This window comes from Numenius arquata, chromosome 2 (genome assembly GCF_964106895.1).
Source record: "Numenius arquata chromosome 2, bNumArq3.hap1.1, whole genome shotgun sequence".
Classification (NCBI taxonomy): Eukaryota; Metazoa; Chordata; class Aves; order Charadriiformes; family Scolopacidae; genus Numenius; species Numenius arquata.
This window is the reverse complement of record NC_133577.1, coordinates 98,757,226-98,777,650: the sequence shown is the minus strand read 5'-3', so window position 1 is coordinate 98,777,650 and position 20,425 is coordinate 98,757,226. Positions and strand designations below refer to the sequence as shown.

Here is a 20,425-nt window from a genome sequence, read left to right as displayed (position 1 = left end):
CCCTTATTTCATCCTCAGGCTTCTGTAAAAGCTACTGCCAGGGTAAGACTGTTTCCTGCCACCAACAGTTAATTTGGGAACTAGTGGGTACCAAGAGGCAATTTCTCAGAAAAAGAGATTGATACTTTTTGACAAAAATGGTTTATTCCTGCTCTTGGGCCAGGAGCCCTGGGCTGGAGCAGAAGCCGGGCTGAGCCAACGCCGGAGGCGCATGGAAGGGCTGGAGGGGGAGCACTGGAATTCTATCTGTGCTGTCTGGGAGTAGGGAACAACTACTTCTATCTCAGAGCACGGCTCCTTCTCCACCCAAATCCAGAAGGATGCCCAGCTGCTCTTTCCCTAAGGAATGCACAGCTAAGGGAGTGGTTCAGCACCTCTCCCTGCTGCTACCTCAGTGAAACTGGTTTTACCTCACTGGATGTCCCCACACCCGCGTGTGGCACCTCTGCTACCCTCCCTGCCTAACAGCGCCGGGGGAAGGAGAAAAGCTGCTGCACCTGGCCTCGGATCGCGCCATTCCACGACACCGGTCTGCTGATCCACCCTACCAGCCCTGGTTAACGAAGGAAAATATCATACAGCTAAGATTGGCACAACTGGCCATCTCTGATCAAGCCTAGGAACGCATTCCAGCTGTTTTTGATTTTACTTGAAGAAGAAACTGATTTACTGACCATCCAGCTCTCACTTGCACATCCCCTACTGGCTCAGGGCAGGGTGAGACCCCAGCTGAGGCTGTCGGCGTGCGGTGATGGAGGGCTCTCAAGCACATCACAATTATTCAAGGTCATCCCACTATCTTAAAACAAACTGAAAAACGTCACAAACGAAACCAAGCAGCATACTTTTTATTTGGTGTTACAACAGATGTGCACCACCCGGGGCTTTGGGCGCTGCATTTTACTGTTTATGATTTTTCTTTTTAAAATCCAAACAGTTCTTCTGTTCAGGCGACTCCATGTGCTTTTTTTTTTTTTTTTAATATATACACATTGTGACCCCTGCATTCAGCCTGTCCAGTTAACGCTAGAAATATTTGTCAAGGCAATACATTATTTTATCTTTGCTATAATTAAGGAGAAATCAAAAGAAAAAAAATTTTCCTTTAATCTGACCGATTCCATGTACTGTACATACCTGTGCCAAACCCAAGGTACTCAGACAGAAGCTTCTAATTTAATGCACTCTGTTATTCAAGTCAAAACGCTGTACATCTAAGTATCCACACAATCGTACATTCCTAATGATTCTTCTTTACACCTTTATATTTTTTTAGACATCTGTTTTTAAAAAGGAATAAAGAAGTTGCCCTGTAGATCTATATTTCTTTAGAACAAAACATTATATACTACATTGAAAAATAATTTTATCAAAACCAGATTCAAATCACTGTCATGTACAATTTTTCAGTTAACGGTTCATGTTGAAATTGCACTTTGCAGATAGAATAAAATTAAAAACCGAAACCACATTCTATTTCATTTCCTTTCACAGGAGACCGCCTCTTCGGGATTTTTCTTCCGCGAATGTTTGTATTTGTCTACATACGCTTTCACTAGATTTGCCACTTTCGCAGAATTAACTTCTCCGCTCTTGCTATGACAAACCTATAATAGTTTTAAAGAAAAAAAAAAAAAGATGCTTGAAACACTTCTGTTCATTGGCCGTTGTTTCATGTTATTTATTCATCTTCCCAACACCCCAGGTTTCTCCATCCAGGCAGGACATCTTGGAAAACTCCCGGTACTCCCCCAGCTGCTCCCCAAGTACTTCCCAATCTCCATTCAGCTCCTTCAAACAACGAGAGTCACTTTCTGAGGAGCTGAGAAAGCTCTCGTGGATGGAGAACGACCAAGGTGTTTTTGCTTTTCCTGTTCCCCTTCCCAGCAACCACCAGTTGTTCCCACAAGATCCAGAAAACCCACCCCAAGCCCCAGCTCAACTGCAACGTACGCATTTCAGATGAACAGATCAACTTACTTTATCTACAGCTTTCCGTACAATCTCTTTGTATTCCTCCTTAGTGATGTCTTTATTTTGGTAGAAAGGCTTAATAGCTAGTTTGACCTCTTGTGCCGCTTTTTCTTGAATTAACAATTTCTGATGAAAAAACAAACTTGAGTTTTAATTTTCAGTGCCTGGGTATGTATCTCTTTATCCATCGCAAATTAAAACTTCACAGGTCACAGTTACTCCAGAAGACCAGAAAACCACGCTCCCCTCGCTCACATTTCAGCTCCCGGGCGAGCTGCCTGTCTTCTATCTACTAAGAAGAGAATGTCGTCCCACAGCAACTTTTTATTCATAATAGTGCTGCTTTAAAGAAAACTATATTAAAAAGAGTCAGCTTGCTAGTTTAATGTCCTACAGCTGCCAGGAAAGTATCACATATATGATGGTATTAAGTATATGACACAGAAGGGCTATTGCCATAGCTTGCTATTTTTTAGTATCTCAATTTTTTTATTTTATATAAAACATATATATATATAAAAAAACCATATAGATATAGACTCTGAACTTTGAACTTGCCTGGTCCTTCTTGGAGCTATCTGCGCTGGCTTCCACCGTTACACTCGCTTTGTTTTCTCCTACTTTTACCGCTGCATTAGAACTTTTGAGGTGACTTGACGACGTCGCGTTACCCGAGCTTGGTCCCTGAACTGTTCCCACGCTTCCCAGGACTGCTGCTGGAGCAGGCAAGGCTGGAGTACTCATGTTATTACTCACGTGAGCAGCATTTGGAATACCCTGTTTTAAAAAGTTACCGGTAGTTAACACATTATCCTGCAGCATGACAACGTGCCTTTCTAGAAGTCTCAGCAGCTCTAGAAAGAGCATCGATCTGAAATGCTAAAGCAAGCGACACAAAGAACAAGATGAGTGACTCTTCTCCAGGTCCCGGGTGACCTTGGCTGGTCTCTGTTTATGGCGTCTCTGGGGTAGGTAACGCATCTGCTTCTTGCATCCTTGCAGGAAGGTCGGACTAGATGACCTCTGGAGGTCCCTTCCGGCCTGGACCAATCTATGAATCTATGAATACTACATGCTTGAGTTCGTTAGCTCATTTCCACACTGTCCATTATTATGGAAGGCACAGAAACTATATCGGATCCACTCAAAGGAAAAAAATAAATATAAAGCTTGAAAACTAAGGCGTCCTCCATGTCACCGCCACGTGGTTGCTCAATTCTGGCTCTGATCCCACTGATAAAGCAAGCAAAGCATCCTGCAAACAGGCAGGGAGGGTGTTGGCACAAGGGGAAGGGAGCTTAGGGCTGCACAACCTCTCTGCTCGCCACAGGAGAGCACAGGAAGCCCTGTTCTGTAAATCAGAGTAACATTTTTTTCAAAATCAGCACCTAAACATACATATAAACAGTTACCTTCAAACACACTTGCATTCATGCAGCCTAACGAAGCTGCTTTGAAAACATTTATTTTCATGTTTGTTAGCAGCTTGAACTTGTGAATGGATTTCAAATGCAAACACAGCGATAAGTCTACTCCAAGCTAGAGGTGAAACACTGGCTGAAGCACCAGGGGCTGTTCTTCAAGGAAAAGCCATTTTCTGTACATTTCCAAACATCACCAAAAGACCATAGGCACTGTTCATACTTTGGAATGGAGATATTTAGTAGCTCTCAGACCTCAGATAGAGGTCATTTTTAGTAAAAGCCTAGAACACAACATGTTTCCGGTAGGCTACCCCAAACGCTACTTTTTTTGCAGGTAATTGCCACTACTTATTTTCACATCTGCATTTATCCAGATGGAAAATAACGAAAGAGGAATTTGAGCTCCTCAGAAAGGCCACAGCTATTGAGCTGTTACAGTCAGTACACTAAAGCTCACCAGTGTGTGCTCTTCATCTTCCTTTCAGGAGGAAGGACAGGTGGAGCCCCGCAGTATTCACTGATTTGTATTGTGCTACCACCAAGGACTCGTTCAACGAAAGCTCAAAGCAAAAGCAGCAGCAGCGGCTCCCAAGAGCATCCAGGTGCACGGAGACCATTCCCCAAGAGCAGGGAAGAGCAACAAATACAACAGGGGCTTTTCCCTAACAGACAACTGTATTTCGGAGCGATAGCAATCTGTATAGGAAGGTTATTTGTTGCTGCACCAGCCACTGTATTTCAGAGAGGTGTGTAGCCTACATTCTGACTTCTCACATTTTTAGAGGTTAAACCTACTGAATTTCCAATTGCGAAGATATTTTAATTACAGACAGCAGGCTTTAACGAAATCAGCAAGCAATCTACCAGCATTTTAGTTCCAAGAATACCTTACTGTTTTACCTTGCAGAGTATTAAAGTACTTCATCCATCTGGCCTGTAACCCCACCCTGTATCCCCCACAGTACTTAACTCCTTTTGTTCTAAGTTAATGAATATGAATGGGTAACAGCAGCTGGAAGTGAAAAGAATGCAGGTAATTTATCAGTTCCCTTCAAATCTTTAGAGATGACGCATGAAAACAGAGGGTTAGAAATCACTGTTGTAAGACATCACTTTTTCAACCTGGAATGCAGGGAAAGCATTTTAGGTGAGAGCGGGCAGCCTGCAACAGGAGGAAAGCACAAACCTCACTCAACCCCTGAGGAGCCCTTTACACATCACAGACGCAGCGTTTCATCCCCTCGTGGGGCCACGCATTCTCCTGGAAGTTGTTCATATTCCTTTCCCTGATATGAAAGCTCTTAATACATAAACAGCTGGCCACAGGAGGAACTCACACACCCAGAGGTTGTTTTAAGGTATCTTGAGAGGCACAAAGAGACGGTCTGACCTACCCCAGGCAGGGCAGAGTCTTTTTGAAATTGGAGAAACGAAGTGGGAGTTAGGTTGGAACAGGGCATGCAAAAACAGGAGAATCAGGCAAGAAGAGGAAATTAAATATACTAAAGAAAGCTTGGAAATTTTTAACAAAAAGGCTCAAAAGATTAAACAGAAAAGAAAATGGGGGGCGGGGGGGAAGCTGCTGAGATACTGACAGCTGGAGAATGGAAGTGTGAAACAAATGGGTGCCATGCAGTACTCAATAGCTTTCCTCTGCTGATACACCACACGGGATGAGAACCACAACAAAGAGGTTGGGGCCACTTCCTAACGCTGCTGAAAGGGGATTCAAGCATAAGCTCAAGAATCAGATTTTGAAGGGGAAACCTTGGTTTTGGAAACAGGGCACTTCCAAGAAGAAAAAGGTAATGGACAATGTTGATGGAATTTTTCAGCGTTCCATTCCCAGCTGGAACACCTCATTACCACCAGTTATGGTGGCGTGTATTATTATTTAAAAGCTACAGCTCCGTATGTATGAGCATACAACTCATATCCTCGTGGATACTTCCACTTCAAATTTGGTGTGGGGTAGAAAAAGCCAGGCAAGAGAGAAAGAAACAGCAAGTATAAATTTATCAAGACTATAGTAATTCCATAGAAGAAATCCATAACTGATATTCCTTCAGAACTGCTCTTGCCATGGCTTTCGCTAAAGCCTACCTGCAGTTGTTTTCCATCCTGCTGGGAAGCGATGTAGCTGACTTGTTGAGATGGTGGGGGTGGAGGTGGAGGCGGAGGTAATCCCTGAGACAAATTAGCGGGAGCAGCTACCTGTATGAGAGGCACTCCGGCAGGGAGGTGCATGGGCATCGGAGGGTGCATGTTGAAAGGATTTCGTGGCATATTCATCATGGGAGGAGGGACACCCACTGGGTACGGGAAGATATTCATGGGTTGGTGCTGCGCGTTCACTTGTGGCATTACATTCATTTGCTGCTGCATCATATTGATTGGTAACTGAGAACCGTCGCTTTGCTGGCTGCCTTGGTCTTTGAGGTTTGGATCTGTCAAAAGAAAAAACAGACGGTGTATGAAGTAGAAAATCCCTACTTTATAAAATAGAAGTGGAGCCAGGTGTCTGACTCTTCATGAAGGATGGAGTATCAAAAAGCTTAACATTATTACACTCATCACCAGACACGTCACAGAGCCAATGCTGGTTTCTGAGCTTAAAAGGTTTGGGTTACTATGGCAGCCTGCATTTTGAATTTCTATTTTCTCTACTTGTTCCCACAGCACAGCTAATAAATTGTTTCATCACAACGAAAAGAGTAATTCTCCCCCAAAGAGCAGGAAGACAACATAACTTATCCAGTTTCTGCAGTTGCAGTCACACCTTATCACATCTACAGTGCCCTCCTCCCCTTGGCCCGATTCACACACACTCACTGTAGCCCTTTCTGGTAACTATAGAAATACTCTGCTGTTTTGGCTTTTTTTAAACTGAATAATAAATCATCCTCAACCAAGTTCAAAGATGTTCATACTCAGAAAGAGTTGTTCAAAACCCCTGTAATGGTACAATGGGTAAAGCCTAGAAGTAAAAATAACCTCTTGGGGTGGCAATTACTTAAAAAATTGCTACCTCACTTTATCTTCAATAGAAGCCAAAATATTAAAGTCTAGATACAAGCAGCAAACCTTCCGAAAGTCAAGAAATTAGTTCTGAGCAACAGCTGATGGGTTATAATTAAGATATCCTTCCCTTAAAGTCCCTTCCCTGAGGAACTCTGTCACTTAATTCACAGGGACTGGTATTTAAACGCTTATGCCTCACCCCAAATCACCTTTTTTAAAGATCACGGGATAACAGAATCATGGAGGTTGAAAGGGACCTATGGAGACCATCAAGCCCAACCCCCCCCGCTCACACAGGGTCAGCAAAAGCAGGTTGATTGCCAACCCAGCCTGTTTTATCCAGTTTTGAGAGATGACTGTACTATTCTCAGCTGAATTCATGTTCCAAAAGTGAATATAACTATGATTGGTCCAGAACGACGTGAAATAAAGTCTGCAAATCACACAATACTTTTCAGTTAAAGGTTTGATAAATTTTGCCTGCAGCAGGCTGAAGGTTGACAAAGTTGCCTCAAAATTAAGAAGCCACCGATGCAGTTGTCTCTGAAAAGAGGGAGAAAACTGCTGGCATACAGGATGAAAATGGATAAAAACAAAGGACAAAACGAGAAGCCAATGGGAAAGTGCAAGTGTGGTTGCCTTCAGAACTGGATTTTACAGGTTTTAAATACAATAGGCGTCTGTGTCTTACTTCAGAGCATTAATAATCTGTGGATGACTTTGTAGCTCTTCAGAATCTATCTCATCCACAGTTAACTCACTTTCTACCAAAAAGTCTTTTTTCTGTCAGGATGGTTAGTTTTTTAGATATAAAATAATCAAAAGTATTAGACTTCTATTGAGGCTTTCGAGGAATTTTAATGAAGTACAGTAAAAGTATACCATTTTGGCATTTCTAAATCTCCCTAGGTTTTTTTAAGCTTATTTAAAAACAAGAAAAAGGTCAACTTAATGATTTGTCATCTCTAGAATCTACTGTGTGGGTCTGCACAGGCAAATGCAAACCTCCTTGAAAAAAATTACCCTTTTTAAAAGGTGTGTGGAGGCTAAAAGTAGCCATGAAGAGGACGTGCTTTCTCTTCAACCAAATCGATTTACTTCAGTAGCACTCTTCAGATGCATAGTCCTTATATTATATCTAACTTTAAGTAAAACCAAAAAGCCATTAAAAGGCCACGAAAACACAAGAAATCCCTAAACTCCACACCTGCTGTCCTCCATATTGCAAAAAGACTATAGATTCACCTCAAATTATTTTGAAGAGCTAATCAACTTGAGATGGGTCAACATGACTAGGATTTTACTCGGCTACTGCAGCTGTGACTAAGCTTTTACGTTTCAAAACTATGAATACCTTGTTCAGGTGTCTCCTCTTCTTGTCTCATTCCCCATCCAGACTGTGGGCTTGATGAATTGCGTCCCCTTCTTGAATAATAATTCTGCACATCAGCAGGTAAAGTCTTTCTTACAGCCCAGCTCGATGCAGATGTCCACCCAGATCTGTCAGCAGGCGTATCGAAAGAGTAATCTTGTTCATTCTTACGCTTGTATGGCTGATGCTCTGGGAACCTTGAAGTTTCATTCCCAGAACCATTTGAGTTCCCTGAGAGAGGTTTTCTATTTTGCCAGTGATTTTCACTCTGGTCTCCATACATGAAACCACCTCTTCCACGCCCACCTCGGCCACGCTGACCTCTCCCTCGATTTGGGATCCAACCCGAACCAAAGTTTTTATTCCAAGAGTGTCCTGAATTATCGTGCCTGCCATCTTCCCAATGTGGCTTCTCTCTCTCTCTGTTCCTGACTTCAGGAACGGAATTTATTCTTTCCATTACCCAGTCTGGACAATCATTCCTCCGCTTGTCGGAAGAACACTGATCCTCATTGTTTTTTTCTGTATTGTCTTTCTCTTTTTTAAGACTTTCATTCTGTTTCTCTTGATCACTTCTCCTGTATCGATCATTTCCTCTCGGACTCCTCCAGCTGTCATTTGCCCATCTCTCTTTCCATCGAGGTGAATGACTGTCCCTCTCATTTCTAGAGAAGGAAGAACCTTTATTTCTTGTCCTAGATTGAGATCTTGACCTAGATCGCGACCGTGACCTAGACCACCTCCTATTTCTTCTGTCTCTGTCACGATCTCTTCTTTGACTATCTCTATCGCTGCTTCGAGATCTAGATTTTTGCCTCGGAGACGAATCCTTAGTTCTTGACCGAGAAGACGATCTCCTGCTTTCCCTGGCAGTTTCCCTTTTGGGAGATCTAGACGGTGTTTTTTTCTCATCTTTGAGTGCCTCTCTCTTTGGAGAATGAGATGAGGATCTCCTTCCCTCCCTCACCGTTTCCTTCTTGGGTGATCGTGAGCTCCTATCTCTGGTCATCTCCCTTTTAGGGGATGGTGATTGAGATTTCCTGCCCTCTCTCCTAGAAGGAGACCAAGTTGTTGATGGAGAGTGAAACCTAGACCTTCTAGTTCGAGTCTTTTTCTCTTTTTGGGGTTCTGACTGGCACTCTCTTTCTTGAGGAATACTTTCATCTTTTTCATCAGAAAGTCCTGAAACTGATGTATAGTTTCCTGCATCACACTGTGAGAAGTTCACTTCTCCTTGCTCTGTACTTTCAGCTGGTGGTAACGGCTCAACCTGAGGTTCGTTCTGGTCACTGCAAAATGAGTCACAATCCATTGGTATCATTTCATTGTTATCTTCAGCAAAATGCTTATGTTCAGCATTTACCTGGGGTGACTCTGAAGTACTACCCTCTTCACTTTCTGGCATGGTGTTCTCTTTTAAGGATTGTTCTGATGTACTGTCTACAGAAATATTGTGTACTAATGTGTCTGGTTCTTCATCTTGAACAGCTTTTAAGTTTTGAATACTCGTACTTGCACAGTCTACTACTGTTTTTTCTTCAGCCTCAGAAACATCTATTTCTGTGGCTTCTGGATGCTCAGGCAATTCACTTCTGGGGCTCTCTAATGGCTGATCTTTTTCCAAAGGTTCTGGATATTCCAACGATTCATTTTCTGGGCTAGCTATGGGTTGATCTATTTTTGTCAGAGTTTCTACATTCTCCATCGATTCACTTTGAGGACTATACAACGTCTGATCTACTTTTTCAGAAGTTGCATGGTCACATACTTCACCTCTGGGACTAGCTACTGTTTCTGTTTGTTCAAGAGTATTTTCACAGATATCCTGATTCTTATCATCTACATTTTTTTCAGTAACATCTTTTACTTCAAATTCCTGGCTTTCATCCCCTGAAGAAACTGGAGGTTCTTGGGCAGAAACACTTACATCCGCGTTGTCTGAAGTATCTTCATCTTTGTCACATTCTCCTGTAGTTTCCTCAATTTCTGCATGTTCACTACAGCTTTCCAATCCGTTAGCAGATTCTGTTTCCATGTTATTTTTCTGCAGAAGGCTTTTGTTATTGCTTTCATCATCTGACTGCTGGTCTTTATCCAATGTTAGAACCGCTTCAGACTCAGCAACATCATCATCTTCCACTGAATCACTGGACGATTTTTCGGAACGTGCAGAACTTCTCAGTTTCTTTTTAACCACAGGTGTTTGTTGTTTAACTGTTCTTTTAGACTTCCTTTTCGGAGGACCCTTCTCTGATTCTGAAGGAGATTTATTCAGAGACGGGTTATTGCCATCAGAGGCACCGCACGCAGAACTGCTTGACCGAGGTGAGCTCCGAGATTGACTCAGAGTCTCGTTTTTGCTGTTTCGTGCAGATCTTCTTCTAGGAGTAGTGTTCACCAATTTCCTTCTAGTTCCTCTAGTGCCAGATGAACCAGAAGCTTGCTTTTTCTCTTCTCCTTCTTGGGTACATGCAACAGCATATCCTTTGCCTAAAGATTCTAAGAAAAGCAGAATATATTAAAGTTTGATAATAACCATTTATCCAAACACAGTTAAAAACATAAAATGACCAGTTTAACAGATCTCCTCGAATAATACAATTTAAGATTTAGTAGGAAATGCTGCCATGGCATTGTTTTTTTGTTTTTTTTTTTTTTTCAGTGCAGACTTCTTTAAAGAACAGAATTAAACTAACAAAGTGACACGTCAGGCATCTAAACACACATTTTAGAAGCAGTATCGGCACGGCTACATGGACATTAATGGCATTCACAATGAAACCACGACTGAATTGCTGTTCAAAGACAGTCAGTATTTAAGCTGTTAGAAAAGTAAGGAATTAACCACACAACATTGTTAGCACAGAGCAGTTCCCATCATTCTAAAATGCAGGTCTCTTGGCAGTGAAGTCTCAATACTACAGAAACGAAACTCAATACTACAGAAAGTGACATTTTTCAATGGCCATCAGTGGATGATCCCATGGGAAGCAGTTGATCAGAAGCAGCCATGGCAGCATACCTCTCCACAAAATCTAATTTCAGACAAACTCATTCACCAGTTATAAGGCAGACCCTGCACGCTCCATGGCAAACTGGACAAACTCTGCTGCAAAGTCCCCAGGGTTCCTGCAGCATCTAACAAACCGAATAAGGAGTGCAAGTTTTGGTTCATCAAAAAACCTAAAGCTTTAAAAGAATGATCTTAAGCTGCACACGGCAGCACGGGAGCTCTTGAGTGGATACTGTAATAATATATTTCCCACTATCCACAATTTAAGAAAAGTCTCTGTAAGAAAGCCAAGAGTTATATTCACTGCAAAGGGAACAGTCGGTACTCCCGATACCTATGAAATCTTATGAGGGGCAGCTCAGGAATTAACAATTGGTGATAATTAAGTAAATGTACTTGAATTTAATAGTCACTTCAGAACTAAATTAATTTCTTGAGATGTCTGTTAATTTGACTCTTACTTTGTGTAGACTTCAGAAAGCATCAGGAATTTGGTGTTTAAATGAATTCTTTTTGCAGCTTCGTTTTCATAAACAAATAGTAGAAACTTGCTAAGAAAGATTAATTTCAATGGATTTTGCAATGGTTTTATCACATCACACTTGAACTCTTGATTCTCACCCTCCATATAACATTATTTCCCATGTTTTTACTGCACTAAAATATTTGTTAAATGTATTCTTAAACAGATTATATAAAAATCAAATAGGAATAAGACAAGTATGTAACAGCACAAAATCCTCTTTCTACCACTTACTACTTTGTTTGCAGAATCAAAACCATATCAACTGTCTTTTAAATGTAAACTTATCATCTGATAACCATAGAGCTGTAACTCTGCAAGCATTCACTAGCTTTTAAAAGGCTACAGCAGAGCACAGAACTATAATCCCCTCCTCTGACCTCCCTTGTAAACACAATAATTTGACTGAACATGAGAAAAAAAATACCTGGTTTTGGTTTTCAGATGTTCACTGATCAAATTACTACTTAAGAGAATGAAAACCAACGGTATTGATTGTATAGAAGGTACCACGTATTTAAAAGACAACGTGTGTGGTAAAGAATTTCCAAAGGAGTTTTAGGTGACTAGCACTATTTGAGGTACCTACTGGAAGAGTCTCCCCAATAATTTTGTTAGGAAGCGGTTAACCAGCAGTTATTCAGCCACGTGTGGCTGTCTCAGATTAACTATGTCTTCAAACCTATTACAGTAGCCAGGAAAACAAGTCAGATATTAAAAATTTTTAATGACATAGAATATCTGTGATGATTTGCTTCAACAGGCAAGAAATCACGCTGGCATAATAAAAACTCAGAATACAAATGGCATGTGGGAATCCTGACAGAATTAAAAAGGCAAGTAATTTTTGTGGCACTTTCAAAGTTCACTTGTGAAACGCAAGCCTCTTTTCAGCGTTCCATAATACCTGTAAAATTTTAACAGACAAGCTTCACAAGCTTTGGACTTGGACCAAATACAAGGCATTTCAGTTCACTGACTCTTTATTTAAAAATATTTTAATCACACAAAAGCACTGCATAATGCCAGCCTAAATCACAGCAATACTTGTAGATTCACTGACGCATTTTCAGGTCAAATTAGTAAAACAACTATTTAATGGTAAGAGAATCTAAGAACTGCAGCATCTACAGGGAAGATTCAGGCAGTACAGTTAACATCACCATCACTGATATTTGTATGATTCCTTGCACAACCCTGGAAGCAACTGTCAACTACTACTCTGATGCAAGATTGTACACTTCAGGTGTGACCAAGAGATCGGGGAGTGTGTATAAAAATAAAATGAAAAAAATGTTTATGCGACCATCTTTCAGACACAATTTAGTAAGAATCACAAGATCCAGTTTGCTTTTTTTTTGTAAATGTGTAGTTTCAATATTTTCTTCATTTTTCTCCTATTTTCCACCTTTGCAGAAAAGTCCCACTGTCCCCTCTGTTTCCTCCATCTCTCATACTTCCTGTAAACCCTTCTCCTTTATATATATTTGCCAGGCATCTCTAACAGTATTCAGGTTAGGCTTCTTGCTTTTGTCCTTACCTTTTTTTGTGCATGTCTCTCTTTTCCTCAGTTTCTATATGAAAACCGAATAGGGAAGGAACACTCACTCAACAGAATGTGAACAAAATCCTCAAAGGACATCTTCACATCCAACTTACCCTAGTTTCACTAGGAAATTTGAAGACTGTCTTACTTCCTGCATGCTTCTTACCAGTAGGAAGTCTTTAAGTCAAACTTGAAGATGACTTAAATCTTTGGTGTTGACATACTACAATGTTTTAAGATTCTATCTTGATGACTTTTACACTTTGTCCACAATATAAGTAATGTATTACATTAAACATCTGAACTTCAGGTGTGGCAAGAACACATGGAAACATATAAACCAAAAATATCTGGAAAAAAAAAAATATATTTCCTTTTCTTTCATTGTCAAGACTCAAACTCAAAATCTCCTGCCTCTCCCAAAAGATAGCATAAGGGATTTAGTTCCATATTCTGCTTTAGGACTTGACAATGTTATCAGTGTTTCTAGATCAGTTGCTGATATTATCAACAGCAATTACTCACATGTCCTAAATAGTCCAATGTGGAAAAATAAATTTGGAGCTTATTTAAATATTCTTTGTCTTTCTGTTGAGAGAAAAAAACCACTTTGGTTTTTTTTTCGGTTGGTTTGTTTGTTTAAAAAAATGCTTCTGGTGTATATTAACAAAGAAACCTGACTGTGTAAGTAGAAAGGTAAAGTGAAGTCAAGAGCTATGAGCTAGCATGTGTACTTGTTACCACTAGAAGCAGAAATGGTTAAGCATCAGTTAAATTGCAGTGATAAACATCAAAGGCCTGAGGAAGCAACCTATCATTTTTTCACTGGGGAATGCAGAGGTGAAATAAGTACCTTTAACAAGAATGCAGAAAATGAATGAATAAAGCATCTTTTTCATGATCATTCTACTACTTAACTCTTTCCAGCAATTCACTCACTTCCTCACAATTTTTGTAAGCCAAGACACCCAAATCTCTCCCATCTCTTTGCCTACTAGTCAAATAAAAGTAATATAACTCCCAATTCAAAGAAGGTATTATCTCTGGCCTTAAAAAACAGCACTCCTTTGTTTTCACTTCTTTGAACTTGTGCAACCTGTTGGAAGAGAAACTACATTCTTGCTGCGTATGGAGAGAGAGGCTGTAAAAGCAACTGGAGGAAGCTAATTCCTTCCATGTCTTTGTCTTCTGCTAAATTCCTGACAGACCCTGAGCTTGAGCACCTTTGCAAGCTTTTGCCCTGTAGGGCTTGTAGGCACATTGAAAGAGATCCGTACACTGCATTATTTCCTGACTACTCTTCTTCTCTGTCAGGAAACAGTTTGTTCCTCGCATTGCACAATATACCATTGCAATATGTCAAGCAACTCCTAATGTATCAAAACGAGATCTTAAACAATAGGAAAAGGGAGTTGTAACATGAAAGAAGTGTTGAATTTAGAAATGGAATTAATCTCCAAATGAAGAACAGTTATGCCAGTTGTGGGGCGGCTGGGTCATCTTCTATATTGCAATTTCTAAAATAAACCAGCTGGTTTTGAAATAAAACCAAACTGCATCAAAACAGGTTGTTTTGGTTTTTTTTTTTTCTGTTAACTGTACATATATATTCTGATTTCTAAGAATCATATTTTAACAATACTCCACATGAGCTATAAATAAAACTTACAAAAAAAAAGTTTACCAAAGTTTTCCAAAGGCCTGATATTTGTTGGAAGAATTGTCCCTGCAACTGTAGTAGAAGTGAGAAGAAAGGTCTCGGCTTCAGCTCCATAAGACATTAAGGGAATTCTGGAAAAGTAAAAGCATGAACATTAGTAGTTTTAGCTGTCTGGAGCAAGTTTTGGAAACAATGTACAAAACCAAAACAGTAGGCAACAATGACACTTCCAACCACATCACAGTGGGAGAGAAAGGCAAAGCTGACAGAGAACAAAACTTTCCTACTCTTATTCAATTTCAGGCTTATATACAGCAATATAGATTTGGCTTTCTTCAAAGCCAAACACAGAACTGCAACAAAGAGTCCGAATTAGTAGGCTATAATACCGGAAACAAAATTCTGGACACTGATTTAGTACTTCAGCAGAAGAACAGCCTTTTCTGCAGAAAACCGAGGAACAGTCTACACAACAATTTAGTAAAAGCTTGTTTTTCCCCCCTCCTAAACATACGAAATAAACATACATATATTCAGACTCCTTCAGCAAACCTTGGGCAAAACCAGAATTTAATTACAGATCAAATGAATTAATCACATGCCAAACTTGAAGTTTTATATTAAGATTCTCTGCATTATGAATACTAAACACATACCTTTCAACTCTAGCAAGCGCAGATGAACAGGACAACTCCAGTTCTTGCCTCTTCTGTCTCATTGCTGCATCGACTTCTGTGAATTCTGTACTGAAATACAAATTTCATACAAAAAGTTACAAAAAGTAACTTTGTACTACGAGAATTTTGTATTTCAGTAATTGCTTCTATCAATGACTTTTTTTTAAATTTCACTGTATTAGAACTCTCAACAGTCACGATGAAACTATGCGTTGTTATTTAGAGGGAAAAAAAAGTAATAGCAAACATAACAGAAGTCCTAAATGAATGAGGCAGATAGAATGGAAAACAGGAGATGAAACGTGTCTTCTGGGGAGTTAGAAGATGGAGAAACTTTGCATCTTTGAAAAATTAATAGTTACATGGGTTTTTTTTTCTGTTTACAGCAGACGGCTAAAAACATATAGACACAATTTTTTTTATTAGATCATATTATTGAAATAATGTTCTTCCAGACTATTCTTGTTCTTCTATTTTCTCAACCAAAACAATTTTTTTTTTTTTAAACATCTGTTTTTAAGTATTAGGCTCACTAAGCTAAATTGCTTCATGTATGTTTAAAGTATTCCTCTTGGAGTCAAGGAACAAGAAGAAAAAGATTGTTTCTGACACAAAACAGGGTATTTACTGTTAACTGTCCTGGTTTCAGCCGGGACAGAGTTAACTATTTTGCTAGCAGCTGGTGTAGAGCTATGTTTTAGATGTGGGATGAGAAATACTTTTGATAGCACACTGGTGTTTTTAGTTGTTGCCAGGCAGTAAACGCCTCTTCTGCTCCTCACACTATCCAGCCAGTGAGGGCTGGGGGGGGAGGGCACAAGAAGTTGGGAAGGGAGGATGTTCAGAGTTATTGTGTTTGTCTTCCCAAATAACTGTTATGTGTGATGGAGCCCTGCTTTCCTGGAGATGGCTGAACACCTGCCTGCCGATGGGAAGCAGTAAATGAATTCCTTGTTCTGCTTTGCTTGCACATGTGGATTTTGTTTTGCCCATTAAACTGTCTAATCTCAATCCACGAGTTTTCTCCCTTTGACTTTTCCGATTCTCTCCCCAGTCCCAACCGGGGGCAGTCAATGAGCGGCTGCTTGGTCCTATCTGCGACTAGGGTTAAACCATGACACTGTTTTGCTAACCGCTGTTGTAGTAACAGGCCTAACCCTTTCCTATCCAAGGCTTCAATTCAGCAAGCAGTTTAAATATGAGCTAAAAATAAAACTTAACTCCTATTGAATCAATGAGATTAAAACACTTAAGTATGTGCTTTTAATGCTGAACACATGACAAATGGTTGTGCCCTTAATAATACTAATTTTGAAGTGTTTGTGTTTATCCTTTATATGCTCTTCATCAAAATATTTTAAGGCAGTACATACAGACAGAAGAAGAAGGAAGTACAGCATCTACAATACAGTGACCCAGCAGTTTATACTAAACACTAGTATATACTAACCAGTCATTTCTACAGCTAAAAAAGGATTCTTCATTGCTACCACCAGCTGGAAGTGTGGAGAAGAAATTGGTTCCGAAGCACTCATTCCAGCAGGTCTGTCTTCTGGGCTACAAAAAAAAATATTATGAATTAAAGACATCCACAGTAAAATAATTAACATGTAATACACGAAGATGCACTGAAATTAAATCACGTCCACAAGACTTTCGCTCACAAAAAGCGGGCACAATTGCAGCTCCATAGTTACATGTAGAAATTTGCAGTTACAGCAAACAAATTTTCTTTATTTGGTCTAAATTTTCAACACCTGCTCCTTGCAGATTAATGTTATATTTTATACAGGCTTTCCATGGCAAAATCTTTAATGCTCCATAAAGAAATTGAGAATAAACGAGCACGATCTCTACTGTTTCACAATTCCCATTTCTGGTACCTAACGAAGCAGAGTAAGCACAGTGCTAGCACCTTCAGGCAGACCCCTTCACAGCAGTTCACTGAACGTTTGGTTTCAAAATAACAGGAAAATGCGATGTAAGTAGCTGGGACTCTCCTTTGCCTTCGGGTAGGCTTACAGAATTGAAGATTGACTGGTGCGTCTGTTTACTGGGCCCTCACAGAAAGGCACAATACTCAGAATCCACTTCATATTTCAACAAATGCCACCTTCTATTTCGATCTCAACGCCTACCACCTACTGTGTGCTACTGTATTGCCTTTTGATTGCGTGCAGGAAACTCTGTCGCTGTCTACTGGGCTGGCTGCAGGGCCAAAAAACGATGAATTATAATCCTCCAGACGCTTTTCCCAGACTGACCCACTTACCTACACTGACCCATTTTTGCCTTTTATGTCCCTTCACCTAAAGGGTTAATGCCACCTCAAATCTTACTAAAACATTCCTGTTCATTCCCCATGACTGGTGTTTTAAAATGGGAACTTACCAAGTCTTCCCATCATTTTCTTTCAGGATATATTTACTCTGATGAAAAATAAGCTTTGTAATAGGACACATATAAATATATGTCTCAAGTACGCAGTCATTACCTATATGCTTCATCAAACCTTGGCACAGAGAGCTGGTTTTGATGGGAACACGCCCTATTTCATCAATGTGCAAATTTTAAGTTTCTCCTGAAAAGCTCTTGGGTTTAAGTTTTATTTTAAAAATACTATCATTTTGAACATTAACATTTCTCTTTCCATCTAAAAACAGCTATCCAGATGTTCCACAAATATCCTTATGAAGTGTTTGTTACTAAATCAGTGCTTTCTTTTAAATTCTTTTAAATTTTGAATACTTATTGAATAATTAAGCCCTGTAAGCCCTCCTCAAGGTTTTTAATGGCTCTACTTTTATTTATGCACCTTTTTTGCAACAGGTACCATTTGAGACATTAATGCTATTAAATAGTGCACAGTAAATCAGCGAAACTAGATATGAAAGCATTCCCCAACCTTGAAGTAAAATTAGAGGTTGATCTACTACTAAGCCAAATCCTTCCAGTTCAAAACCTCCTTCAATTCAATGAAAAGTACCTTTAATTTTACATGGTAACAGAACCAAAATTTCTAAATACCTGACCTAGAAGGGGAAGGCCAGAGCTAAAGATATCCCTGAGAACAAAGGGGTACAAGCACCGAAGAAAAGTGACAACTCAGGCCACCAGCTACTGAAAAGACACATGATGTAGCATGTGCCCATATACAGTCAACAGGCAAAACAGGGACTTTGTTTTTCCTCCAAATTTTTAAACTTCGAGTAAGACAGAATGGTGGGGAATGCTGACATTGACACTTTAGAATGAAATTTATGGCCTAGAATTACCTCATGCAAATACATTTATGGGTATAACTATGAGTAAGAAAGCTCCAATCACAAAGTTGTGTCCCAGAGACACTAATTATTTTTGAAAGGAGGGAAGTCAGAAATCAAACAGAGCCTTTATAGCACCTTATAAATTCTGCATATTATGAGCTTGTATTATAGGCTAAAATTTATGAAGTAAACAAGAAATTTCGAAATACAAACATTCCTGGGAGTAATCTCCCATGAAAAAAACCAAATTGATGCAAACTATAATGCCCATGGCTTATTCATATTAACAAATTACTTGGTTGATTACAATTATGTATTTTCATGAAAATAGTGAAAACCTTCACATCCTTCATACAATACCTTGGCTATAAGTTTGTAGCTCATACCACCTTCTTTTGGTGAAGAAAGATGAAAACAGGGTAGTTACAGGATCTTATAATGTAACATCCTAATCTTAATGAAAACTTTTACCACCACAAAACTAAATTTAATCTGAGAGAGAAGCTCATATAACCCAGAACCATATTCTAATTACTTCCTTCAAGAAAAAAAAGAGACAAAGTAACAAAGTATGGATCATACCAAAATTAACAAATAAAAGTTAACCTTAAAAATAAGCAGAAAGGTACTTTTAAGAATGTTTTCATGAAAAAAAAAAATGTTTACAAGTTTAATTATCAGAACCAACCTTGTTTATCTTCACAGACAAAGCTTTTTTGTTTCGTTTGTCAAACAATATATTACCTGTGTGGAATAAGAAACAAAACTGTGATTATTACTTAACATAGCAAGTTTTGTCAAAATCATTAATGCAATGAGCTGTTAATGACAATGTATCTTAAATGTATTTACCATGTGTTTACATACAAACTGAGTAAAATTAAAATGCAGGCACCTTCACAATAGCTTTTTATATATCAAGCAGTTTTCACCTCTTCAGATATTTGCTGTTTCATAAGTTATGAACACACTTATGGAACAATATCTATTAAACAAAAATCTCTCAAAATGCTGGCCCCAAAATACACCTAAAGTGCTTCTTGTGTCTGAACTCTCAGCAAAAAACTTCCTGTGAATAAATGCCCGTCATTAGCTGCTCACCAACTGTCTGATGCAGAAAATGACTTTAGGCTGAAACCAAATCCATTTCTCTTCTGACTGAAACCGAAGAGGCAGTCCTTCCAGTAAAATAAGAACAGTAGTTTCACATACTGCAAATTTTGTTCTCTGAAGTTCCATGCTTCTATTCCTTGGTATTTGGTTTTCATATGCAAATGCAAGTAATTAAAAAAAAATACTAAATTGGCTCATCAAGAAAAGAAAATCTAGCGTTCCATAATAAAAACCAGCAATTCTAGCAAACGGAGGACAAATACCAACTTACTGTATTTTTTCTTCACAACTTTGCTTAATTTTGCTGTTAATGGCCCTCTGTCTGGACATAGAGCTCTTCTGCAAGATTAACAAAAGATATTACAGAAGTTATTTCTGGGCATATTTAAGCTAACCATACATACATCCAAACAAAATCAGCTCCTATTTTAAGGAATTTTTATTTTGTGCACATAAACAAGTTCTGACTGCTACTAAGACCTGAACTTGCATCATGTATAACACCTCCTACACACTAAAAGCCACAGTGCTTCAAAAAAGCTTACATATGGAAAAGAAATATCCATTTACACAACACAAGTTAATATCCTGTATTAAATCTGAATGCTTAATTTTGCTTCGTTTCATGGCAACACGTGAAAGATCTTACAATCTGCTTGCATAAATACTTTGAAGAATATCAAAGTCAATGGTGATTCAGAATGGTGAGGTGGAAAGATCAGTGTTTTCTAATAAGAGCCAGAAAAGGTAATTAACTTCCAGTTATCTTTTTTGTAGTGAAGTCCGCTTCAAATTCAATCTCAAGAACTCTGTACATATCATACATTCCATTGAAC

General features: G+C 39.2%; 1 protein-coding gene across 1 annotated transcript in view; it reads right to left on the bottom strand.

The window, feature by feature from the left end:
* Positions 1-825: 825 nt before the first annotated feature.
* The window catches only part of SCAF11 (SR-related CTD associated factor 11), a 37,854-nt gene continuing 18,254 nt past the window's right edge, over positions 826-20,425 (bottom strand). The window contains exons 6-15 of the mRNA XM_074144657.1: positions 19,861-19,928; positions 19,165-19,220; positions 16,661-16,767; positions 15,190-15,279; positions 14,558-14,664; positions 7,774-10,290; positions 5,502-5,845; positions 2,533-2,751; positions 1,981-2,100; positions 826-1,607 (exon numbers count right to left, since the gene is read on the bottom strand). Of these exons, the coding sequence (XP_074000758.1) occupies positions 1,479-1,607; positions 1,981-2,100; positions 2,533-2,751; positions 5,502-5,845; positions 7,774-10,290; positions 14,558-14,664; positions 15,190-15,279; positions 16,661-16,767; positions 19,165-19,220; positions 19,861-19,928 (3,757 nt within the window). The 3' untranslated portion in view covers positions 826-1,478. The remainder of the gene's footprint in view (positions 1,608-1,980; positions 2,101-2,532; positions 2,752-5,501; positions 5,846-7,773; positions 10,291-14,557; positions 14,665-15,189; positions 15,280-16,660; positions 16,768-19,164; positions 19,221-19,860; positions 19,929-20,425) is intronic.